The 27,599-nt window shown below is 41.9% G+C and overlaps 1 protein-coding gene across 1 annotated transcript in view; it reads right to left on the reverse strand.

The window, feature by feature from the left end:
* mylka (myosin, light chain kinase a) overlaps positions 1-27,599 on the reverse strand; it is a 334,126-nt gene that overhangs the window by 197,544 nt on the left and 108,983 nt on the right. The window contains exon 3 of the mRNA XM_059966550.1: positions 5,139-5,346. Coding sequence (XP_059822533.1) covers positions 5,139-5,346 — 208 coding nt within the window. The remainder of the gene's footprint in view (positions 1-5,138; positions 5,347-27,599) is intronic.

Genomic DNA, 27,599 nt, shown 5'->3' on the forward strand with positions numbered 1-27,599 from the left:
CTGAAGTCCTGACAATGACTTGAAAAATGTCAGGGTAGGATGTTTCTGTTTACTAATTGCAGCACTCAGTATATTAACATTAGCCATCGGCAGCATGTAAACTGTGGACAGGATCATGGAGGAGACTCTCAGTTGTTAGAATGGATGGCACTTAATTATTAGATGTTCAGATCAGGAGACCAAGAATGCAACAAGGCTGGTATGTCTGAGCACCATGAAGAGTCCACCATGAAATGCAGACTGCCGCTAACTCTTACATTCTTTCTCTTACATGATGCAGCCTGTCAGAATGCTCTCCATGGTACAACTAGAGAAGTTTTTGAGTGTATTTGTTGACATGCCAACTCTCTTCAAACTCCTAATAAAGTATAGCCGCTGTCTTGCCTTCTTTATAACTACATGGATATGTTGGGACCAGGTTAGTTCCTCAGAGATCCAGGAACTTGAAGCTGCTCACACTCTCAACTTCTGATCCCTGTATGAGGATTGGTATGTGTTCCTTCATCTTACCCTTCCTGAAGTTCACAATCAGCTCTTTCGTCTTACTGACATTGAGTGCCAGGTTGTTGCTGCAGCACCACTCCACTAGTTGGCATATCTCACTCCTGTACGCACTCTTGTCACCAGCTGAGATTCTACCAACAATGGTTGTATTGTCAGCAAATTTGTAGATGGTATTTGAGCTATGCCTAGCCACACAGTCATGTGTATACAGAGAGTAGAGCAGTGGGCTCAGCACACACCCGAGATGCGCCAGTGTTGATAGTCAGCAAGGAGAATATGTTATCACCAATCCTCACAGATTGTGCTCTTCCGGTTAGGAAGTCGAGGTACAGAGGCCCAGGTTCTGCAACTTTTCAACTAAATGCTGAACTATAGTCAATGAACAGCATCCTGTCATAGGTATTTGTGTTGTCCAGGTGGTCTAAAGCTGTGCGGAGAGCCATTGAGATTGTGTCTGCCATTGACCTATTGTAGGGATAGGCAAATTGCAATGGGTCCAGATTCTTGCTGAGGCAGGAGTTCAGTCTAGTCATAACCAGCCTCTCAAAGCATTTCATCAGTGTCGAAGTGACTGTTACCGGACGATGGTCATTAAAGCAGCCCACGTTATTCTTCTTAGGCACTGGTATAATTGTTGCTTTTTTGAAGCAAGTGGGAACTTCTGCCCATAGCAGTGAGAGGCTGAAAATGTTCTTGAATACTCCCACTAGTTGGTTGGCACAGGTTTTCAGAGCCTTACCAGGTACTCCGTCGGGACCTTCTGCCTTGCGAGGGTTCACTCTCTTTAAAGACAGTCTAACATCAACCTCTGAGACAGATTACAGGGTCATCAGGTGCAGCAGGAACCTTCACAGCTGTAGTTGTGTTCTCCCTTTCAAAGCGGACATAGAAGGCGTTGAGTTCATCTGGTAGTGAAGCATCGCTGCCATTTATACTATTGGGTTTCGCTCTGTAGGGAGTAATGTCTTACAGACCCCGCCAGAGCTGCCATGCATCTGCAGTGAACCTGAATCACCGGGTTCAAGATCAGCTACCACTCCACAACCATTCATTTCTAAACTGAACAGCATAAGCTTGATCACTACAGTTTAGCAAAACTATAAATACTTCCGAAAAGTGACAATATAGCAAAATATTATATAAAATATTACAAGGGATAAAGGAGGATTAAAGTACGAAACTGAAGGACTAAAAAAAAGGTAGGCAAAGCAACTGAACAATCGGAAATCAATCAATGATTTTTTGTTGCTGGTGACTCCAGCAAAAGGGGGCATGTGGTCAAGGTCAAGTTCAGCCGTGGGCATTTCTTTAAGTATGAGAATGGTTACTTAGAAAGAGTGAAATAGCAAAAGCAAGTGCTCAGAGGAAATTGAAGAAAACTTCAGATATTTTAATTAAAGTTAGAAACTAGATCTCCAGAGAGCTCCTAAAGTTCTCCTTTCAGCCGGGCTCTGTATTATCCCCTAACTTCCTTGGCCTTTATTCCAAATGTAATACCCAAAGCACATTGCAATGTGTCTGACATTGCTAAGTAAATGGAAACTGTTGTGCAAATGAGTTTGTTTTCAATAATATTAATCCACCAACAGAGAGCACTGCAGCAGTAGACTGGAAAACAGTAGACTGAAACGTTCGTAAGCACACGGAACAGCTCAGGGAAAACATAAAGGCATGAGTAGAACTGCACTCTTACATCGTATAGTTAAAAGGCATTATCTGACAACACACTTCACATATTCTATACAATAATTTGTACTATTCTTCTGCTACCATTTTCACAACTGACAAAATAATATTTTCTGATATATCAATTTTTGGCATTCATAATTAAGATTTTAGAATCAAGTTTGTAAATATTTTACATTCGTTAACAGTGCTTTCATACTTCCAAATGTATGGTACAGGCACCATGGCAACGTAGCTGTTAGCATGTCACTATTACAGCTTGGGGTGTCGGAGTTCAGAGTTCAATTCCAACATCATCTGTAAGGAGACTGTATGGCCCCCCTGAGGGTTTTCCCTGATGCAATTTTAGGTCCTGGTAAAGTGCTTGAGAAACAGTCGGAGTTGAACCATTTCAGTGCTGCAGATCATGGTTATGAAGTCAATAGCTTCAGGAATGACCACTTATCTCAAATTATTATGGTACTTTTTCCAAAGTGAGTGTAAAAAAGGTTCACTTAATTAAATATGAAATGAATGGAGGACTTACTGGCAGTCCAGATTCAGAGGACATTCTGGAAAGCAGGCAGTATGGAAGGTGACTCATTATCTGCTCTCAAGTACAGTTCGTGTTGTCCATATCCCAAAGAATGAATCAATAAAGCCAAGAATCCCAGTTGCCAATTCCCTCTCTCTCTAACTCTCCACCTTTCCTTATGATGTACCTTAAAACTTCACCAGACTGTTGGTTGTCTGACCTCAAGTAACATCGTCTCAAATTTTATTCACTGACATTGCTGTGAAGCATCTTGGAATGCCTTCCTATGTATAGTTGCTAAAGAGGTATAAATTGATTTCATTCTCACTCAACATTGGTCCAAAACTTGCTTGAAGGATTTAAATGTCTGCTTTGGTTGTTTTTTAACCCCCATTTCCTTAAATGGATGCTTTGGTTCCTTTTTTTTTAAAAAAAAGAATGTAGGTATTTTATGGAAAGGTAGTGATTATTCTTTTTGTTGGGGGTTGGGTGAAGATTCCATTCTTGGCACCGGCTGGAGTATAAAACGATTATATGGCTTTGCGGTTTGAAATTTATCAATCCTGGAATTAGACCTGGCCAAACTGTAGAATATTTTCCACATTTGTGACACAGGTAATGATGAAATTCCCGAGTGCATCTTGTTAAGGACACCACACAAAGCAATGAAGTCACGTTGATCCAAAGTGGGTCTATTGATGGCCACTCGCAACCCAGCCAAGTTTACGTCACAATTTTGGTTCTGCAATTGGGCGATTCAGAGAGACCATCCTGAGTGGGTCTCCTGTAAGTTATTTACATAAGGGCTGTTCATCATGCCACCCTCCCACCCCCACAACCACAGTGCTGACTTCTGACCCACCCTCTCAATATGCACATCCCACTGACTCCCCTCACTGCAGTCAGCTGCCTTCAACCACAGTATAAATTGTCATTGTCACTCAAGGTGGTTTGAAATATGCTTGAGAGAGTTAATTAGCTGCTGTTGCTTGATTCCTTTATTCTTGCCCCTCAACCCTCGTTGATCACAGTCCCCCGACTCCTTCCAGTTACTGCCAATCACTGACCCTTGACACAAAGCCCCTTCTTTAACAAGGCCCCTTCCTCAGCTTCAGGCTCCTCTCATATGACCCATTTCTGTAACGTTTATGTGCTCTGTGCCTCTGTATGGTGCAGAGGAAAGAGCTTTCCTCACGCAAAGTCCACTTAGTAGAACATAACTGATCCAGTATTATCTTCCTGCTCAAGACAATTACTGGGCTGCCACTCAGTGATTTAATTGTTCTGAGCAATATGGGAAACAGAAAGCTGGCCTCTTACCTCTGCTCCTCACCTGCATATCACCTCCCCTAGTGCCCCTCCTCCTTCCCCTTCTCCCATGGTCCACTCTTCTGAAGTCAGAGTTATAGAAAAGTACAGTACAGACGCAGACACTTCAACCCTCTACTTTGTGCCAGCCCATTTAAAATGCCTTGTCCCACTTTCTCCTAATCTCCTCTCCAATACGATCACTATTCTCCAGTCCCCTGTAATTTCACCTATCACCTCCCTGCTTCTTACTTTATCTACCCTCCCCCACCTACCTGGCTTCACCCATCACCTTCTAGCTTTCCCTCATTCCCTTCCCCTACCTTACCCTGGCAACTTCCCCCTTCATTTCCAGTTGTGATGAAGGGTCTCACTATTCACTTCCATTGAGGCTGTCTGACCTCCATGTTCCTCCAACATCTTTTATGTGTTGAACAGGAAGGATGTGGTTTTTGTCTGCTGCATTTTCAATTTATGATACATTTGAGAAATATCTCTTCAACCGGAAATTAGTTTTTTTTCTGCCTTTTATATATTGTCTAATCCCTTAATGAAAGATTCCTGTTGAAACATGCACTACCTACAGGTATAACTTCAAGAGGACCACAATCTTGTTGTAGGGTTAGAGGCTCACATGCCTCAATGACCCAGGAGAGCGATGTTGGCTGGAGTCATTGTGCTTTGGCTCTTGGTAGGGCCACCCACACCAATCAGATCAAAGGGTAGAGGCCATACTAGGAGTGATCCACAGGTCCTCCAGGTTTGAAGGTTCAGCTCAGGGCTGACAACCTTGACTGGTAAAACAGAATTGTTACAGAAACAGCAATGAAGAATCTGACCACATCTGTGTGCGACGGCATGGTCAGACAAAGGTGGAGAAGATTCATTCAGGCCCAAAACACCTGTGGTGTAACAGGCAGGAAGTCCAGGGACAAGATAGGTGCAAAGTTAGGCTGAAGTACTATTGTTTAAAATATCTCCAGAAGGAATAATAGAGTGAAACCTTGCTCTGAGGAATTGTGCATGACAGCTCACAAGTTGCAGAGGGCTGACTATTACTTGCTAGAGTCATTGATGTATTATGAATAACAACTGCTTTTCCAACAGATCGATTAAACAAACTTACCATTCACCGTTAACTCCACAGTAACTTGTCGAGCCCCAGCGACATTGGCAGTTTCACAGGTAAACTTCCCGGCGTCTTCTTTCTGCACTTCTTTAATGACAAAGCTAAAAGTTCCACGTGAACTTCGTTCAATAATGTACCGACCATCCTTTGGGACACACTGACCGTTCTTATACCATGTGATTTGAGGGTCTGGATGCCCCCTGACCTGAAAAAAAAACAACCATTATTAACTGTGATGATCAGAATCAGGTTTATTATCACTGGCATGTGATGTGAAATTTGTTAACTTAGCAGCAGCAGTTCAATGCAATACGTAATCTGGCAGAGAGAAAAATAATAATAATAATAATAAATTAAATAAAAATAATAATAAATAAACAAGTAAATCAATTAAATATATTGAATAGATTAAAACAAAGTGCAAATACTGTATATTAAAAAAAAAGTGAGGTAGTGTCCAAAGATTCAATGCCTATTTAGAAAACAGATGGCAGAGGGGAAGAAGCTGTTCCTGAGTAACTGAGTGTGTGCCTTCAGGTTTCTGTACCTCTGACCTGATGGTAACAGTGAGAAAAGGGTGCTGGAGGTCCTTAATAATGGATGCTGCCTTTCTGAGACAACGCTTCCTAAAAATGTCCTGAGTACTTTGTAGGCTGGTACCCAAGATGGAGTTGACTAGATTTATAACCTTCTTCAGCTTCTTTTGGTTCTGTGCAGTAGCCCCTCCATACCAGACAGTGATGCTGCCTGTCAGAATGCTCTCCACAGTACACCTGTAGAAGTTTTTGAGTGTTGACATGCCAAATCTCTTCAAACTCCTAATGAAGTATAGCCGCTGTCTTGCCTTTATGACTACACCGATATGTTGGGACCAGGTTAGATCCTCAGAGATCCAGAAACTTGAAGCTGCTCACTCTCTGCACTTTTGATCCCTCTATGAGGAATGGTATTTGTTCCTTCATCTTACCCTTCCTGAAGTCCACAATCAGCTCTTTCGTCTTACTGATGTTGAGTGCCAGGTTGTTGCTGTGGCACCACTCCACTAGTTGGCATATCTCACTCCTGCACACCCTCTCATCTCCACCTGAGATTGGCCTTACAACAAGCACAAAGAGCAACAGGAAAAGAAGTCCTTTGATCACTTTTTGGAGAGGCATCATACTTATGTTCAACGGATCATGTTGGACATTACACTCAATACTCAGGACATCAGCAGCTCCATAGAGAATTGCTGACAATGTCCTCCTGAAAAGGGTGGAATGGTAGTATTACTGTTAGCACAGCGTTAGTACAGTGCCAGCCACCTAGGTTTATTTCTGTAAGGGGCTTGTATGTTTTCTCTATGACCACGTAGGTTTTCCCCGGTGTCGCTCCAGTTTCCTCCCACATTTCAAAGGTGTATGGCTCAGCAGATAAGTCAGTCACATGGTGTAACTGGGTGGTGTGGGTTGTTGGACTGGAAAGGCCTGTTACTATGCTCTCTCTGCAAATCAGGAACTCACAACCCTTTTTTAAATGCCAGGAATCAACGCAATTAAGCAAAGAGTCCAGAATGAAGAATAAATATACTGATCTGAGGGCATGGATGAACGTTATACCTGACATTAAGGATGTCTGGCAGAGGGTTAGGGTTAGGGTTAGGGTTCAAACGTAAGCATGGTTAAGTGGTTTATTTATTCTTCTTCATTTTAAACTCACCTTCACATTTGTAATTTATTTCTAGTAACTCAAGCTATTCTACAGAACTTATTATATATATCTTGAACTGCTGTGTAAGTGTTGAAAGCTGTTTGGAGCCTCAGGATCTGCCACCATGCCTAGTTTCCAACCGTGGCCAGCTATGCTTCACCGGATGCCCGCAGAAGCCAGGCTTTGAGAGCAGTCCCCGCTGCAGTCAGAAAGGCAAGTACAGCCACAGCGAATGCTCAGAAGAAAACACGTTCTAGTACCAAGCCTGATTAAACGATCCAACTCATTGACTTGTCCAATCCTCCACCCAATTATACTGAGCAACTTAAATTTTCTTTTCAAAATTGTGATTAAAGTCGACTGAACTTGGTTCATTTATAATAGTGGATATCTATGTGCATCAGACATCTATTTCACTTCAAAATTACTCCTGGCCTTGATAATCATTCATGAAAGTCTATGACTGAATGATAAGATAAACAACACGATTCATAGGTCTACTGAAGGTTTTTTTTTTAAGTCGTTATCATTTCAGGTAGTTAAATGGATAAGCTTCCAATTCCACCATTATCTGGCAAGTACTCTGTAGCAGACATTAGAAGTGAAATTGTCCCAGAATCGGTGTCAGATCTTCTACTGCCCACACTACCAAGTCCCTTCAAGTTCAAAGGTTCCCAGTTTGCAGCCCACAGAACCCTCGGTTTATGGGAGGGGCCCATGGCATTGAAAAGGTTGGAATTCCTATTCTAATTAATAATAATTGAGGTGCAGTTGCATGCTCCTTTTGACGCCTGAAAACTACATCATTTCCTGTGACACGGAGATTCTGCAGATGTTGGAAATCCAGAGCAACCACACACAAAATGCTGGAGGAAGTCAGCAGGTCAGACAACATCTATGGAAAGGAATTGACAGTTGACATTTCAGGCCGAAACACTTCATCAGGACTGGGAAAGAAGGAGGAAGAAGCCAGAGTGAGAAGGTGGGGAGGGGGAGGTGTAGAATCAGAAGGTGATGGGTGGGGGTTAGGTGGATGGGGAAGGGGATTGAAATAGTAAGTGGAAAAGGCTGAAAAGAAGGAATCTGGTAGGAGAGGAGAGAGGAACCTGGGAGAAAAGGGAGGAGCAGGAACCCCAGAGGGAGGCGATAGGAAAATGAGAAGAGAAAAGGTAGGGGGAGCCAGAGTGGGGAATGGGAGGGGAGCATGAGAAATTACCTGAAGTTAGACAGATCTAACTTGCCATCAGGTTGGAGGCTAGCCAGACAGATGTGTTGCTCCTCTAACCTGACAGCGGCCTCATCATACCAATACAAGCAGCCATGGACCAACAGATTTTTACAGACAAATGCAGAGGCCAGGGATAAATGTGCCCTGAATTTCTATTTGTTAGCATTTTTTCAGAAGTGTTACATGTTTTTCCCCATCATGACACCAGGAGCAGGAGTTAGAAGAAGACATTTCCTCTTGGCTCTCTATCCACATCTCCCAGACGGTCCTGCCCGCCACAAACACTCACACATTTAATCGAGGTGTGGAGGCTCTCGTGGTGTGAACATGATCATTCAAAACTACCCTACTGAGGAAATGCCAGAAGTCAGACAAGTAACAGCCATTGGTTAAGTATGAAACTCTTTGAAAAGTCAGAAAGAACAAAACCAATTGAAGAACCTCTCTGCATTAGCTTAGCAGGTGAAAATATGTCTATAGCTGTTGAAATACTATTTTACAAGCACAAAGTGATAACTAGTTGTAGGAGTAATCCAACAGCATCTCCCATTTGTTAGACTAAAAGCTGATTTACACTTGTGCGTACGGGCTATGCCGCAGCCTATGCCGTAACCCTGATTTTCACTTCTGCGTTGCTCTACGCCGTAGCGAGCATGCATTGGTGTGCGCCAAAATGCTAGCTGGCGGTGGGGTTTCTGTGCCACTGCGTTGAGTTCCTTCGTGAGAGACATGGACAAGAAAATGCATTTCAAACATTTTCGCATGTCGGCAGGTAGATTTGACGATTTGGTTCATCTATTTCGCATCGGTGTACAGACATGGCAGAGAAAAAGCAACCAGAAATGCGTAGGAGGAAATGCAATGCTATCAAACGAACCAACCACAGTTGTTGCGGTCTGCGTCACCACGACGCGTGAGTAACATTTCTGGAGAGGTGCATGTCACCCTACTGCGTAGGGTATGCATTACCTATGGCATCAATGCGACGCACAAGTATAAATCAGCCTTTATTCATTTAACTTCAATGATAATTTCCATCAGAAGTGTAAGCCAAAAGTCTTGCGATGCTGGAAACTGGACATCATGGATCTGCATGAGCTAAGCAAGGCAGCACTTAGAAATTATCTCATTATCTGTGCCACACATTGAAATACCCTGAAAAACATCTGTTTTTGTGAATTTAGTAACTAAATTCTGAAGGAAACAGACTCTACACATAATGATTACTCACTTTCAGACCATTGTTTTCCCTCCAAGTTCTGCCAAAGTGTCCTGATCTGAAGCATCAGTCGTTCTTTCCTCTACTGATGCTGCTTAATCAGCTGAGTGTTTTGTGTGTTTACTGATTTTATTCAGCGCATATTCGGAGTAGGTTTGGTGTACCGCTGAGAATAATTATAGAACATTACAGCACAGAATAAGGCCATTTAGTCTATCTTGCACAAAGATCCATGGCCTTTCTGTTGCAATATTAAAATATCTCTTAAGTTTTCCATCAGTCAATAGGAATTCTTGTACCCGAAGTCTGGAAGTTGCTTCACGTTTCAACACATTGCAATCTTTGGTCCCACCACTAGGTGGCCTACTTATATTCCCCATGTGAAAATAGGCACTTGGTACCAGAAGGATTGCTATTAACATATTATCATTTTTGAACAATTATTCTACTGGTTCATAATTATTTGGAACTCACACCATAGATATAAATACCTCTTCATTGACAGATACACAAAATTACTTAAATACAACAGCGAGTGAGTTTTACTCAAAGATTATTGGCACCCTCCCAGACAGCCAATATGAAACCTTTCAACAACTATTTATATCATAGCGTTCTGCACAGCATTAGTACATATAATTCAATATTTATGTTAAGTACCGTGAAAATGACCACTGATATTCCCAGAATGGTTAATTGAAAACTGATGCTGTTGGATTGCTCAACAGATTCTGAAAAATTGTATAATTTCCAAGATGACCCTGTGTTTTTGTTTTAACTTCAATTATCATGCTGTGCATCTCCTTACACTGACATATCTTTTATCTTAGAATTGATTGAGTAGATATACTGGGCATGCAGAAACACACACCAGACATATATATAGCATCTACTTGATATGTTATTTAAAATGGGAGTGAATTTTTTCTGCATTAACATTAAAATGAAAGGCAGATTTTCCAAACCAGTCATATTTCCAATTCACTTTGGAAAGGAAATTGCATGGAATGATCAGTTTAGTACTTGATGTTCCTGATGGGTCTAATACCAATATATGGGCAATTATGGGGATGGACAATAATTCAAAGATTCAAAGTACATGTATTATTAAAGGAGTGTACACAATATGCAACCTGAGATTTGTTTTCCCCACAGCTACGGAATGAACAAAGCAGGTTATGGAATATTCAAAGAGAAACATCATACCCCCAACAAGCAAAAAACAAGAACAAATCGCATAAACTGCAAAAATAAAACAGAAAACACGGAATATAAAACACGAAACCACAAGTTATCAAACCAGTCCAGGCATATTCATTTCATAGAAGCATAGAAAATAGGTGCAGGACTAGGCCATTCGGCCCTTCGAGCCTGCACCGCCATTCAGTATGATCATGGCTGATCATCCAACTCAGAACCCTGTACCTGCTTTCTCTCCATACCCCTTGATCCCTTTAGCCACAAGGGCCATATCTAACTTCCTCTTAAGTATAGCCAATGAAACGGCCTCAACTGTTTCCTGTGGCAGAGAATTCCACAGATTCACCACTCTCTGTGTGAAGAAGTTTTTCCTCATCTCGGTCCTAAAAGGCTTCCCCTTTATCCTTCAACTGTGACCCCTCGTTCTGGACTTCCCCAACATCGTAAACAATCTTCCTGCATCTAGCCTGTCCAATCCCTTTAGAATTTTATACGTTTTAATAAGACCCCCCCTCAATCTTCTAAATTCCAATGAGTATAAGCCTAGTCGATCCAGTCTTTTTTCATATGAAAGTCCTGCCATCCCAGGAATCAATCTGGTGAACCTTCTCTGTACTCCCTCTATGGCAAGAATCTCTTTCCTCAGATTAGAGGACCAAAACTGCACACAATATTTTAGGTGTGGTCTCACCAGGGCCTTGTACAACTGCAGTAGAACCTCCCTGCTCCCGTACTCAAATCCTTTTGCTGTGAATGGCAACATACCATTTGCCTTTTTCACCGCCTGCTGTACCTGCATGCCCACCTTCAATGACTGGTGTACAATGACACCCAGGTCTTGTTGCATCTCCCCTTTTCCTAATTGACCACCGTTCAGATAATAATCTGTTTTCCTGTTCTTGCAACCAAAGTGGATAACCTCACATTTATCCACATTAAATTGCATCTGCCATGAATTTGCCCACTCAGCTAACCTATCCAAGTCACCCTGCATCCTCTTAGCATCCTCCTCACAGCTAACACTGCTGCCCAGCTTCGTATCATCCGCAAACTTGGAGATGCTGCATTTAATTCCCTCGTCTAAATCATTAATATACATTGTAAACAACTGGGGTCCCAGCACTGAGCTTTGCGGTACCCCACTAGTCACTGCCTGCCATTCTGAAAAGGTCCCGTTTACTCCCACTCTTTGCTTCCTGTCTGCCAATCAATTCTCTATCCAGATCAATACCATACCCCCAATACTGTGTGCTTTAAGTTTGCACACTAATCTCCTGTGTGGGACCTTGTCAAAAGCCTTTTGAAAATCCAAATATACCACATCCACTGGCTCTCCCCTAACCACTCTACTAGTTAGATCTTCAAAAAATTCTATAAGATTCATCAGACATGATTTTCCTTTCACAAATCCATGCTGACTTTGTCCGATGATTTCACCTCTTTCCAAGTGTGCTGTTATCAGATCTTTGATAACGAACTCTAGCATTTTCTCCACCACCGATGTCAGACTAACCGGTCTATAATTCCCTGGTTTCTCTCTCCCTCCTTTTTTAAAAAGTGGGGTTACATTAGCCACCCTCCAATCCTCAGGAACTAATCCAGAATCTAAGGAGTTTTGAAAAATTATCACTAATGCATCCACTATTTCTTGGGCTACTTCCTTAAGCACTCTGGGATGCAGACCATCTGGCCCTGGGGATTTATCTGCCTTTAATCCCTTCAATTTACCTAACTCCACTTCCCTACTAACATGTATTTCCCTCAGTTCCTCCATCTCACTAGACCCTCGGTCCCTTTCTATTTCCGGAAGATTATTTATGTCCTCCTTAGTGAAGACAGAACCAAAGTAGTTAGTCAATTGATGGCAGAGTGATGGGCAGAGAGAGAATAAAAAGGGGGGAATAAATAAATCAGGGATGGGGTAAGGAGGGGCATTAACAGAAGATAGAGAAGTTAGTGTTCATGCCATCAGGTTGGAGGCTACCCAGTCGGTATATAAGGTGTTGTTCCACCAACCTGAGTGCGGCTTCATCTCGACAGTAGAGGAGGCCATGGATAGACATATCAGAATGGGAATGAGACGTGGAATTAAAATGTGTGGCCACTGGGAGATCCTGCTTTCTCCGGCAGACAGTCCTATATTGCGTTGCTCTTTGCCTTCTCATCAACAGGCAATGCTGGCAGCACGCTTATTTGAGCACCTGGATTACACAGGAAGTATCGCCCTGAAAGGGTGTCTGTAACGTACAATAGACGACCCTGGCAGCTGGAAGTCACGGTGTTCACAGATCTCTGATGTCCTGATATACTGGTGCTGTTGAAGCTGCTAGACAGTTGGCACTTCATAGTGTTCAGACTAAAGAGAGCATGGTAAAAATACAGGCCCAACGTGGTCTTTGTCGCAGCAATGGGCAAACTTATGTTGGGGGCCATGCGGTCTGGGCTTATTGAGGTAGAGAAAGGAGCTGTCAGCTGTCTGGCTGAGTGTAGACCATCAGCAAACCCCCTATAGTCCGTCACAGGTGCATTAGCAAGGGATATGCAAACTGGATCAGGCATTTACTGCACGAAGAATTCTTTAAAATAAAACAAGGACGTTGATTTCCCAAGAGAGATAGCATATGGTCCATTAGCTCTGAAGGCTAACATCGCTGAGGCCAGGCACAGACAGCAAGAGTTTGGCTTGTTCAGACTCTGATGGTCCAAAAGTGAGTTTTCAGTGATCAGTATTTATCATATTCAGGCGGGTGTTCAGACAGCCTCACCAACCTCGCAGCCATGGAATTGCTCAGCGACGCTGCCACGTAGTAGAATTTGGTGTTGTCTGTGGAGATTTCTCGCATAGCAAACTGGGCCTCTGCTTGGTCGAACCAAGCGACGGCATTTTGCTCCGGAAAGTCCAGCAGATTCAAAGCGACTGCGTTGGTTGACACGTTCAATAACTCCGGAATTGTCCAAGAGCATCAGGGTCACTAATGTAGGTGTCCACAAATAAAATGAAGTGAGGGGTTTTATGTTCAATGATACCCATAACACATTTTATTGAACTTCCTAAACCGACACACAAAAGCTCACTAAAACCATTTATGGAACAAAGTCATCACATCAGACCAGCTCTTAAATGCATAGCCCCAACTCAATGTTGGTGGTTGTGAATTATGTACATTTCTCCGAATTACATCTTCCTACAGAATATTTTAAAAAGTAAAATGCAATCTCCTGTAGAAAAACAGAAAGATTTTAAGTTAAGGAAGAGGGCTTTTAGTCAGGCAGTTTATGCTGAATAAGGAGAAGTCTCTAAATCCATTTACGCAACGTTTTGCAAACACTTGCCGATTTGAGAGAATGCCCGCTCTGTCACTGTTGAGGCTTGGCACAGGACTGAGATCTTGCACTTAAACGTTTTCAATTGTGAAATCTGAAGCTTGATACTCCAAACATACAGGAGCCAAGTCAGGGAGCATTATCCATCAGGCAAAACCAACGGATTAAAAAAATCTCATATTTATACAGCACCTTGTGTATCTAATGTTCTTTAAGGAAAACAACTGATTTTTAGCTTTAGTAAAGTCCTGTTTATATTTGCGTGATAGTTAATCAAGTAATCTGTGGCATCCGTTGTAGGATTTTTTTATACCCACGGTACCATGACTTCAACAATAGATATAAAGTATGTTGCAAGCACCTGGAAGGACAGGTGGGGTTTGGCTTAATCTCCTGAGTGACAGCACTCCTGACAGTGCAATATTCCTTCATTATTTCTACCAGTGCCCTCAGATCCGGAAATGGAATCTTCTTTTACATCTGTGTAGATTATGTGGGAGAACATCAGCGCAATGCTGGAGAAATGATTAATCTTTTTAACCGTGAAAAAGGTGTTGGTAGATTATTGTAGAATGGCATGTTCAACAAAGATGTCAGCATATTAAAGACACTGACAGATACATTGACCTGCATAGCGCTTCCCCGAGATGAAGCAAAGTCAAAGTCAAGTTTGTTCTGTGCACAAATGCATGTGTGCCTGGATGTAATGAAAAACTTATCGCAGCAAAACAGACACATAGCATCATGGAAGTAGTACAAGAAAAACAAACTGACCTGAAATTATATATAATCTTACAAGAAAGGACACAATCGAAACAAAAAATTGTCCACTTTGGTGTAAGCGATCTAAGCTCATAATATTGCTAAAATGTATTGATTAGGGTTCTGTTGGTAGGTTCAAGAACTGAATGGTTGAAGATTGAGACTGTCCTTGATCCTGGTAGCGTGGGACATCAAGCTTCCGTATTTCCTGCCTGTTGGCTTGGCCCAGATGGATTTTGCCTTCTGGGAGCAATACCTTCTGGAGATACCACTCATGGTGGGACGGATGTGCCCATGATGTAACGGGTAGAGTCCGTGAGCTTCTTGTGTTCCTGTGCATTCGAATTGCCACATTAGACCATGATGCAACCAGTCAGGACACCTTCTGCAGAAGTTTGTTACAGTGCTCATTGCCAGGCCGAACCTCCTTAACCTCCCAAAAATATAGACGCTGGAGCAACTTCCCTTGTGATTACATCTAAGAGCTAGGCGTAGGACAGGTCTTCCAATATGTTAATGCCCTGAAATTTAAAGTTGTTGAACTTACTCCACAACCGATCCTGCAACGGTAGACTGGCTAGAATGTGTAGGTAATTGCCTCTGTGACAATGGTGAACTTCCTAATCATGCAGCTTTTTCATTGCATTCAGTTTAACAATTCATTTAGGCAATAACTTGATAGAGATGAGCGATGTACTCCATGGCCAGAGTTGAGATGTATGTCATCGTATCTTGCCACTGGACAGATTACCATCCACTGTTTGTATGGATGTAGTCAAGGATTCGTTCTGATGATCCTCGAAGTTGGTCACATGGTCCAACCAAGGAAAATATCCTGAAGTGCTCCATAGCATCATCCTACTAAGTGGCTGAAATGGGCTCTTTCACTGTCTCTTCCACTATGAAGGCTCACTCTTTCATCACAGATTTTCTACTCCATCTCAATAATTATTCTTTTTATCAAAGGTCCCAGGGCACAAGTTGAGCAGACTGCCGCATGTGCCACGTGAAGTGAATTCTCCACCACTGATCATACACACTCACTTGAGAACAGTGAGTCACAAAGATAGGATACCTGTCCAGGTGTCATGCCCTGGGCCAAGTCTGACCTGCCAGAGGATTCGAGAAACAATTCCTCAGCATGAATGTCCCGCCACCCTCTGAAAGCAGTTTGCACATCCTCCCTGTGACCGCGTTGGTTTCCTCTGGGTGCTCGGGTTTCCTCCCACAGTCCAAAGACATACCAATTTGGAGGTTAATTGGTCATTGTAAATTGTGTCATAATTAGACTATGGTTAGATCGTGGATTGCTGGGGAGCACAGCTCAAAGGGCTTATTCCCTCCTGTATCTCAATCAATTTATAATAAACAAACAGCCATGGTGGATTTAATCTGAGGAGCAAACTAACAGGTCTGCTGATCCAAATCTGTCAGTACACTCAGAACGTCTCAATCTGCCCGCAGAAGCTCAGAAGGCCAGGGTCTATTAACCTTGAGCAGACGAAGGCCAGGGTTTATTAATCTTGAGCAGACGAAGGCCAGGGTTTATTAATCTTGAGCAGACAAAAGCCAGTGTTTATTAACCTTGAGCAAAGGCCAGGGTTTACACTTCCAACTACTAGCATTTCCAGAAAAATCCAGGCAATTGTTATTGCTATTTTTGCACTTTACAGTGTAGTCAGTCCTTTCTTTACTCATTTCAAATGAAATTTGACTCTGTAGAAGAATAACAGTGTTAGCTTAACGGTTAGGACCTTGATTTTCAATTTGTGCACCCTAATTTAACGTTTCTGCTTATTCATTTTAATGAGAAGATGTGTTGTGTACAAAGGCAGAAGGCTCCAATTACTGCACAGGTTGGACATCAGTAATTAGTTCTAGAAAAACAGGATAAGCATCTGTTCTTAACAACCACCAAACAGGCACCAATTCACAGAATTTCCTTATATTTATGGATTTAGAAAAAGCACTGGAATCGGTGGCAGAACAGCAATTTACCCATTGAGGGGAACTGGGAAATTACAAGATGAACTAAGGCAACATCTGAGTTTGCTTTCCAAAAGGAGAATATCAACAAGTAGTTGATGCTGACATTGAAATATGATTCGTAGCAGTCAGGCGATCTCTCCAGTGGAATAGTGTGTTCTCCTAAGGCGATGTCTATTGGTGGGTCCTCAGGCCGATCTGGGATCTATGTATTCTGGAGCAGTGTGGGAAAGAGGAAAGAGTGTGGTTAGTGATTGGGTCTTCTGGTTTTTAACAGTCTCTGCTTTCACAGCTGCCACAGCAGAGGCACAGCGCTCTCTCGGACCGATTTCCTCCTGGTGTATCTGGGACAATGTCTTTCCAGTTTTCAGAAATAATGGCAAATTTCTTCAGACTGATTTTGATGTTATCTTTGAAAATGTTTCCTTTGCCCACTGACCTTCCTTCAACTGCGAGCAAAGGACCTGTTTAGGGAGATGTGAGTTAGGGATCCAAAATGACATGACTGATCCATCAGAAATGTTATAGCTTTATGGGGGTGGAGATACTATTCGTGTTGGCCCCTTCCAGTGCGCTGGTGTTAGTCCTTCAACCTGATCCTTCGTAAGGATCTTTGGAGTTATTGTTCCAGGGCTTTCCGGCACCTACTGTAGGACCATAATTCAGCTCCATATTGTAATGTTGAAAGGATGACTGCCCTATAGACCAAAAGTTTTGTTTGGACCTGTAGGTCATGGTCTTCAAAGACTCTTTCCTTAATCTTGCATTGGCTTCAGTAGCACCACACAGTGGTTGATCTCTGTCAATGCCTGCTTTTGAGGAGAGAGTGTGCCAAGGTACAAAAAGTCATCAACATTTTCAGCTTTCATGAAGGGCTGCATATATTAGGCGGTGGTTGATATAGGACCTGTGTCTTTTTAAAATTCAAGTCAAGACCCGGGGCCCTACATGCCTTGGCAAAGGTGTTCAGGATACACTGAAGGTCTTCTTCAGTGTGTGCGGTAATGTCATTGTCTTCGACATACTGAAGCCCCTTGATAGTGGTGATGCTAGCATTGTTCTTTGTCTGGACCAAGTTGAGGATGAAATGTCTGTTGTCCATTTTGTACACACTTGGATTCCCTGTGGCAGGTCTTGGTCAATGAGGATTAAGATTTGCACAAACATACTTTTTGTTATTTCCTGACCAGGTAGAAGGTCTACAAAGGTGCATTCCATAAATGAATAATTAATAAGATGCATTCTGATGTTCCTGCAGCAGCCTCAGAGGTTCTAGGTTTGTATTTTGGCCTGTCTCCAAAGCAGCTGAGATCACAGCCTCATCCACTCCCATTCCCAATCCTGCATACACGGCAGCTTCACGGAAGGGCAAAAAGACTGCACATGCCGTGCACTCTTCAAAGTCACCCCGATCTCCTCAAACTCTGCTCATTCCTCCGTATAGCACTCTGAGTGGTTTTTCTCCATTTCTCCCGACCGTTGACTTTGAAGAACTTAAACGAGATTAAAAATCAAAGGGTGAACTGATTCCTAAAAATATGGCATTCCTTAGGTTTCAAATGGAAAAGCAAGTGGACTGAGGAGAGGCCCAACACAATGAGGGCAAACAGAACAACTTAAAAGTAATGATTAGTGCTAATTTGAATGAATAAAAATTGACACTATACCATTTCATCAACAAGACATGAAAAAACAAGTTAAACAGAGGGCGCATTTACTAATTCAATGTGGTGACAATGGTTTCCATCAAAATAAACCCTAAAAGGACCAATGAAAAGATGCCTTAATTTACAAAGAAATCATCAGTTAATTTCACTAATGACCTACCCACACAACTGTACACTTTTTAAAATATTAATGGATATTTTTATGGATGAAAGCAAATAAAAGCTACTTAGTGAAAAACTTCTCATGCTTGATGAGAACACAAAAGCCCTTCTTGAACAAAACACGTCTGTTACACTGTTTTACAGAGCATCAGGATTTACTGTTGTGTTCAACATGGTGATTACACAGCTCATCCTGCCAGACTACTGAGGAAGATCAAAGCCCTTACCTCACTATTCATCATTCTAAAGATGACAAGTGTGTCTAATCAAACTCCAGATAATGTTACAAGTAAAAGGCCCAATTATAAGATTTATTCAAACAAAGAACTGGTTTTGTTACCAATGGTCATTATTAAATCTTTTTGGCATTATGTGAATACTTCAGTTTACAAGTGTGTAGAAGTTTAAATCATTCCCTCAAGTTCATTAAAATAAAAGTCAGACAAAAACCGAAGTGCTTCCTTATATGGGGCTGCCTATAAAGCCTGCATTTTAATTAAGACAACCATAAGTTTTATGGCGTCTTCAATATTATGTAAAGTGATTTTGCAATAAAAATGGAAAATACTTGGACTAGTCGGAAGACACAAGAGACCACAGATGCTAGAATTAGGAACAAAAAGCAGAAGCAGAATCTGAAGAGGCAAATATGCAACTGACTTTTTGTCCTGAAATGTCAGTTGTCCAGTTCGCTTCATAGATGCTGCCTGGTCCACAAAGTTCCATCAGCTGTCTGATTTTTGCACAGGGAATAATCAGTTGCTCAGAGCATTTCAATGGAAAGTAAAATAGAGTCAAAGCTTCAAGGAAATCTGAACATAAGCTCTGTTTCTTTGAGCAGAACGAAGATCAGCAACATATCCAGTCTGTTTTTATATTGCACTTCCAACATCCCCAAGCATATCGCTCAGCCTTGAGATCGCCATACACCAGAGCCTAGCACAGACAATTTCAATAAAACAATCAAACTGATCTTTGTGCAATTTGTCCTTCCTTCCTGGACTCAGGGCAGACAATGACATCCGCTTTGTCAGTGAAAGTGTCCCCCATTTTTCGAACGTCCGCTCTACGACACCTCGCTGTTACGAAAGACCTACATTAGTTACCTGTTTTCGCTAACAGAAAGTGTTTTCACTGTTAGTAGCGTGTGAAAAAAGGCCGAGCAACCAAATTCCTCCCCCGGAACTACATTCTAGCCGGCATTGCTTAAACACGTGTCTGTGAGCATCTGCGCTTTATCCCGATTTATTTTGTGCATCCGTTAGCAAGATGAGTTCTAAGGTATCAGAAAAACCTAGAAGAGCACATAAGGATGTTACACTTAGTGTAAAACTAGATATAATTAAGCGTTTCGATCGTGGTGAACAAAGTAAGGATATAGTAAGTTTGGCTAAGGGTTTGTGGAAGTTGACAAAGATGACGTTGAAGAGGTTTTGGCATCACATGACCAAGAACTGATAGATGAAGAGCTGATAAAGAGGAAAGGATAACAATTGAAACCGAACTCAGTAGCGAATGGCCCGAAAGTGAAGTCGTCCAGGAACTGAACATGAAGCAATTGCGTGAGATTTTCGTTGCGATTGACAACGCTGCAATGATTGCAGAAAAGTATGACTTCAATTTTGAAAGGGTTCGTAGGTTTAGGGCATATTTGCGGGAAGGTTTGAGTGCTTACAAAGAACTGTATGATAGAAAAATGCGCGAGGCTAAGCAGTCAAGCACGCTGTCGTTTTTCAGGCCTTCCACATCAGCCACAGCAGACGACGAAACTCAACCTTCGACATCGAGGCAGGCAGACATAGAAGATGATGACCTGCCTGCCCTGATGGAAACAGATGACAATGAGATGACACCCCAGTCTCCTCTACCTCCCACCACCCCAACCTCCGACAACTCAGCCTAACACATCATCATCAGTCTGCTCACTGTCTTCCCGATTCCGGTAAGTAAACTACACTGTACATACATTATTTCTACTTTATATAGGCTGTGTATATTTACGTGTTACTTGGTAGCTTCATAGCATAAAGGTTACTGGAAAGAGTGTTTCTGTCTAGCGTGTTTGTGCCGTGTGATTTCTGCCGGGAGCGCTTGCGTGAGATTTTCACTGCGGTGGACAGAGCTGCAATGATTGCAGAAAAGTATTCCTACATTATATAGGCTGTGCATTTATCAGATCATTCCTGCTTTTACTATATGTTACTGTTATTTTAGGTTTTATGTGTTATTTGGCATGATTTGGTAGGTTATTTTTTTGGGCCTGCAAACGCACACAAATTTTTCCCATATAAATAAATGGTAATTGCTTCTTCACTTTATGACATTCCGGCTTACAAACCGTTTCACAGGAACACTCTACCTTCGGCTACCGTGGGGGTGAAATCCCCCGCATGATGAAAGTGAGGCATGAACAAATAGGAAAAGCTGTACAAAAGCAATTGAAAATATTGTAGACGGAAGCTCCAGAGAATTTCAGGGACGCAAAAATTGAAATCACGCTTAAAGGAACAGAAGTATTATTTTCCTAAATTCAATAACTCCCAATGAAAGGGGCAACTTATCCTCGAGATGTTGAATGGGATGTGGATGACATAGCAACCTCAAGGTTGCCAGGCAATGACTACTGGACTAGTTATTTCACCAGTGGGTTTCTATAATAAGTGGAAACACTGCTTTTACCAACTTTCATTGCTTAAAGGGGAGGTTCTACAACTGTTGAATGCACAAGCTGGGGAAGAACAGGCTCCGTTAGAATCTACACGGGAGACCCTGAGAAAAGAAACAACAAGATATACACACACTACCTGCTAGGGGAGCCTAGCAGGCCAGGCAGCATCTATGAATGAGAATAATCAGTTGACGTTTCGGGCCGAGACACTTCATCAGGACTACCCGTTGCCTAGTAGCAAGAAAGGGTGAGGATGGGGATGGGAAGAAGCAGAGAGAGCATGAAAACAAGCTCTCTGCCAATTAAGCTAATTAAATTTATGTACAGAATCAGATCAGAATCAGGTTTATTATCATCGGCATGAAATTTGTTAACTTAGCAGCAGCAGTTCAATACAATACATATTATAGAAAAAATAAATAAAACAATTACAGTATACACGTATAGAGTAGATTAAAAATCATGCAAAAAACAGAAATAATATTTAAAAAGTAAGGTAGTGCTCAAGGGTTCAATGTCCCCAAGGAGCTGGTGGTGGACCTGAGGAGGGCTAAGGCACCGGTGACCCCTGTTTCCATCCAAGGGGTCAGGTGGAAATGGTGGAGGATTACAAATACCTGGGGATACAAATTGACAATAAACTGGACTGGTCAAAGAATACTGAGGCTGTCTACAAGAAGGGGCAGAGCTGTCTCTATTTCCTGAGGAGACTGAGGTCCTTTAACATCTGCCGGACGATGCTGAGGATGTTCTACGAGGCTGTGGTGGCCAGTGCTATCATGTTTGCTGTTGTCTGCTGGGGCAGCAGGCTGAGGGTAGCAGACACCAACAGAATCAACAAACTCATTCGTAAGGCCAGTGATGTTTGTGGGGGTGGAACTGGACTCTCTGAAGATGGTGTCTGAAAAGAGGATGCTATCCAAGTTGCATGCCATCTTGGACAATGACTCTCATCCACTCCATAATGTACTGGTTAGGCAGAGGAGTACATTCAACCAGAGACTCATTCCACCGAGATGTAACACTGAGCGTCATAGGAAGTCATTCCTACCTGTGGCCATCAAACTTTACAACTCCTCCCTCGGAGTGTCAGACACCCTGAGTCAATAGGCTGGTCCTGGACTTATTTCCACTTGGCATGATTAACTTATTATTCTTTAATTATTTATGGTTTTATATTGCTATATTTCTTCACTATTCTTGGTTGGTGCGGCTGTAACGAAACACAATTTCCCTTGGGATCAATAAAGTATGTCTGTCTGTCTGTCTGTCCAGTTATGATTCAGATGGCAGAGGGGAAGAAGCTGTTCTGGTATCGCTGAGTGTGTGCCTTATTAAATACAGAATATTTGTATTTAATACAACCCTACAAGTTAAATTGCTATGCACACTCCAGAACACATCAAACATTTTCCTTATGGAGTAAGTTGTGTTGGCTGTAAATAATAATTCCAATTGGAACTTTTGAAAACAACAGGCCGTCTTGGACTTCCACACACATGCTGTGATAAACTGGAACTTGCTTTCACATTCACGTTTACATATTTACTTAAAGTTTAATAATAATGCAAGTCCAGTTGTGGATTCGTTATTAATCCTAAGCACTTTTATAATGTTCTTGGAAGTTATTAAGTATTTTGCTCTTTAATTACTGGTTTCAATTTTACATGCTGCTGAATGGTAAGTTTAAACTCAGTGGTTGCTCTGACAGGCATAGTTCTGCTGTCAGATTTGTGGCAGGGTGATCAAGCCTCTGGGGCCCAGTCGCCGTAAGACATCACTACCAATCCCAAGGGTCTAGAGCATCAAGGACAAAGGCCCAGCTAAGTGCACATCCGCTGACCTCAAGGCGGCAGTTTGCAGCTGAGGCAGCAGATCAGCTTGATATGGCCAGCAGAGCTGCACTTCAAACCCTACTTAGCGCTCATATTTCTCACGCTCCCACAGGTCCCTTATCCAAGTCTACCCATTCATAAGCCTCTCTGGAAACCTATGACACAAGACAAAGCCACATACCCAGTCAACAGGCAAGGTTTCAACCGTCCTGAATGTCAATTTCTGCTCCTCGTTAATAGTTATCGAATTATTCTATCAACAAACCTCCAACCAGACACTTGCAATTGATTTCATGCCTCTGCTGCTTCTGTGTTTCCTGATGGGCTAGGTTTAATTTAAGTCAGCAGTCTCAATCTAAATTATGTTTGATATTTGGAGCAACACACACAAAATGGTGGTAGAACACAGCAGGCCAGGCAGCATCTATAGGGAGAAGCGCTGTTGACGTTTCGGGCCGAGACCCTTCTCCCTAAAGATGCTGCCTGGCCTGCTGTGTTCCACCAGTATTTTGTGTGTGTTGTTGTTTGAATTTCCAGCATCTGCAGATTTCCTCATGTTTGCTCCTAAAAGGAGTCTAGATCTAAATTATGTTTGATATTTGGAGCAACACGCACAAAATGCTTAAGGAATTCAACAAGTCAAGGAAAATCACCTATTGATGTTTCAGACTGAGACCCTTCTTCATCCTGATCATGGGTCTCAGCCCGAAACATCGACTGTATATCCCTCCACAGATGTTGCCAGACTTGCTTAACTCTTCCAGAACTTTATGTGCATTGCTCAAGATTTCCAACACCTGCAAAATCTCTGTCATTTTAGATATTTGTTACACATATTTTCCCATTTCATTCCAATGAAGGATCGTAGAGTAATTCATAAACACAAGATGTTCTGCACACGCTGGAAATCCAGAGCAACAAATACAAAATGATTAAGGAACTCGGCAGGTTTGGTTTCTTCCCCCTTCCTTTCTAGTTCTGATTAGGGGTCTTGATCCCTCCATAGTTCCAAGGGTCCTGGCTCAAAACATTACTCCCCTCCATTGTTGCTGCCCGATCTGCTGAGCTCCACCAGCATTTTGTGTGTGTTGATTAAAGAGCAAAAGTGTACACATGAACAGGAAATTAAACAAATGAGAAAAAAAGTCAGCTACTCAAGGAGATACTAGGGCAGATAGAAACATAGAAAACCTACAGCACAATACAGGCCCTTTGTGCCAAACAGATCCCCATCTTAGAAATTACTAGAGTTACCCATAGCCCTCTATTTTTCTAAGCTCCATGTACCTATCCAAAAGTCTCTTAAAAAGACCCTATCATATCCGCCTGCACCATCGTTGCCAGCGGCCCATTCCACACACTCACCACTCTCTGAGTAAAAAAACATACCCCTGACATCTCCTCTGTACCTACTCCCCAGCACCTTAAACCCATGGCAGATGTTCGAAAGATTGATTAACAAGTTAGGTTTTAAGGAAAGGAAAGAAGGTGGAAAGCTTCAAAGTTCAAAACTCGAAGTAAATTTATCATCAAAATGTCATCATATATGAGTCTGAGACTCATTTTCTTGCAGGCTTTCACATTAAATCCATAATAGGATAGGAAAGTACTCCAGAGTTTAGAGGTTTGTTCATTAAAGACTGAGAAACATAGTTAAGATATATAATATGGATGCTTAGAAAAATTCAGGAAGCAATTGATTTTTATATGTCAAAGGAATCAAGGGCTTTGTGATTCATGCAGGAAAATAGTGCAAAGATTAAAAACCCAGCCATGACCTTATTGCATGGTGAAGCAGGCACAAGAGAACATATGGCCTACTCACATTTCAATTTCTGATGGCTTTTATGCCAAATAACTGAGAAAAATTGCAAAAATTTCTCAAGTGCAGGGCCATAGATATATTGTTGGATGCTCATAAATATAAATCTGTTTTCAAAAACTCCCAACTCTTCGACATAGAATATGGAGAAGTGAACCAACAATAGAAAAAAAAGGAGATAAACAGCGAATTTACTAAAATAAAAGAGAGAAATTCTAATCAGACTGAATAGATGTTTGTCTCTGGCAATTGGAGACGTATGATGGTACAGGGTTTTATGAACAGCCATTGAACCGCAGGTGCAGAACACAAAGAAGAAGATAGAATGCCCTCTATATGGGGAAGAGAAATTAATCCAGTTTCTTAATTGCTTGATTTGCACTCTCTCAGCTAAATACACTGTAATTTTATACAGTAAAAATAATATTGTTTGTCCCAAGTGATGTGAAGCATGCTGTTCTTCATTGAATTTTGCTGTAATTCTGTTGAGGTTAGGAGAGATGTTTCTATTTGAAATAACTACCTGAGAATTCTGATTCTGAACAGCGCATTCAATAAGTGAGCCCATTACAGTATTAACTGAGACAGTCTCCGAAACCATATTGAACTCTTCAAACTTGACATTTAAATTGCTGTCAGATAGCATGCATACAGAAAAGGAACAATTGTACTGGTATGTTTTTCATTGCAAACTTCCATACATGACCGATGAAATTGGATTAGCCAAGTGCCTACATGCCCACTATTTGTAAGGGCTGCATTTCAGAACAAAAACCACACTGTGACAGGTAAGCCAGAAAGTAATGCGTGATTTCCAGGAATTCCTCAGGGATTATCCTATTCAAGCATAATTGCAGGTAGACAAAAAAAAATGCTGTATACTTATTTACTTAGGCATTGCTGAGCCAAATCATTTAAACCAAAATACTGTGTAAGAAGTGTGAAGAAGCTAAGTTATAATTTATAATTAGTAATATGGAATAATGCATTTGTAGTTATAATGTATTTGTCCAATTTACTGTATTTTATAATGACTTATTCCATAATTTAACTGGACTGACCAGCATTGAGCATTTAGATTATCATGTGCTGGAGGATTGCTTCATAAGCAGACCAGATTTGAATGACACTTTTGGAAATTGTTAAAGTTGGGCAAATGCAGGAATTCTCTTTTTCTTTGCCGAGTGCCAAAATTCTGCAAAGTGAGTTCAGGGATTTAAGTTAAAGGGCAGGAAGGACCTCCAGGATTGTGATCTAACTGTGCTACATACCAATGGGGCTAGAAATAGGAAGATTGTACAGTTTAAGATGTAGCTAAGGGGATGGTGTGGGGAGGGGCAGAAAACCTTTGGATTATTGGGCTCTTCCAGGGAAGGTGGGACCTGTACAGAAGAGATGGTTTGCAATTGAGCTGGAAGGGAACAAATATCCTCAGGGGAATTTGCTAGTGCTGCATGATGGAGATTAAACTAGAGTTGCAGGGACTGGGAACCAGAGTCCCTGAACAGTTCAGGGAGAGGCTGTGGAGACATGTTATTAAGATCTCAGATGTTGTCAGGACACTGAAGGTTGAGCATGGTGTGACTAGAGTCCTGTGCTGCATTTATATCACAGGAAAGGCAGATGAGCTCAGGGCATGGATCAACACCTGCAATTATAATAGCCATTCGGAAGACTTGGTTGTGGGGAGGGGGGCAGGACCGGCAGCTCAATATTCCAGAGTTTCGTTGTTTTAGACGCAATAGAGCAGGTGGGATTAAAGGGGCTGTTACTAGTCAAGGAAAATGTCACAGCAGTGCTCAGTCAAGATAAACTGCAGATCTTGTGCAATGAATTGTTATGGGTGGAACTGAGAAATAAAGAAGGTATGACCATGTTAATGAGGCCATATTAAAGACAACCCAACAGTCCCAGAGATGTAGAACAAATTTGTAAAGAGATCACAGACTGTTGCAAGAAACAGAAGGTTGTTATAATAGGTGATTTTAGCTTTCCACATATTGACTGGGAACCCCATACTGTAAAAGGACTAGATGGGATAGAGTTTGTCAAATGTTTTCAGGAAAGTTTCCTTAATCAATATAGAGAAGTCCCAACTTGATCTGCCAGGGAACAAGACAGGGCAGGTAACAGCTGTTTGAGTAGGGAAGCGCTTTTCCATCTAGTGATCACAATGCCATTAGTTTCAAAAATGCAAAAGGGTAGGTCTGGTTGGCAGATTGAAATTCTTAATTGGAGAAAGGACAACTTTGATGGTGTCAGAAATGATCTGGCAAGTGTGGATTGGGACAGGATGATTTCTAGCAAATGTTCTCGATAAGTGAGAGGCCTTCAAATGTGAAATTTTAAGAGTACAAAGCTCATATGTGGCCTTCAGAATAAAAGGTAAAGATACAAGTACAGCTGACATTTCGAGCTGGAACCCTTCTGTGTTTGACTTGGACTCTTTTCCATAGAGCTGCCTGGTCTGCTGAGTTCTTCCAGCATTTTGTTTGTGTTGCTTCGATTTCCAGCATCTGCAGATTCTTTCTTGTTTGTTAAAGATAACAAGTGTAGGGTACCTAGGCTTTCAAGATATGTTAGTGCCTTGATTAAGAATGAAAGGAAGTGCATATCAGGTATAGGCAAGTGGGAACAAATGAGGTCATTATGGAGTATAAAAACTGCAAGAGGGCGCTTAAGAAAGTAATCAGGAGGGCTAAAGATAGCATGAAGTTACGCTAGCAGACAAGGTGAGGGAGATACAAAGTCTATAGAAGTGAGGCAAAGCAGCATCGACTTCATGGACCCTAAAAAGATTACAGAGAAGGAGGTGTTTGCTGTCCTGAGGCAGATCAGGGTGCATAAATCCCCAGAGCCTGACAAGTTGCCCTTGGACCCTATGGGAGACGTGCAC

The sequence above is a fragment of the Hypanus sabinus genome, chromosome 4, assembly GCF_030144855.1.
Source record: "Hypanus sabinus isolate sHypSab1 chromosome 4, sHypSab1.hap1, whole genome shotgun sequence".
NCBI lineage: Eukaryota > Metazoa > Chordata > Chondrichthyes > Myliobatiformes > Dasyatidae > Hypanus > Hypanus sabinus.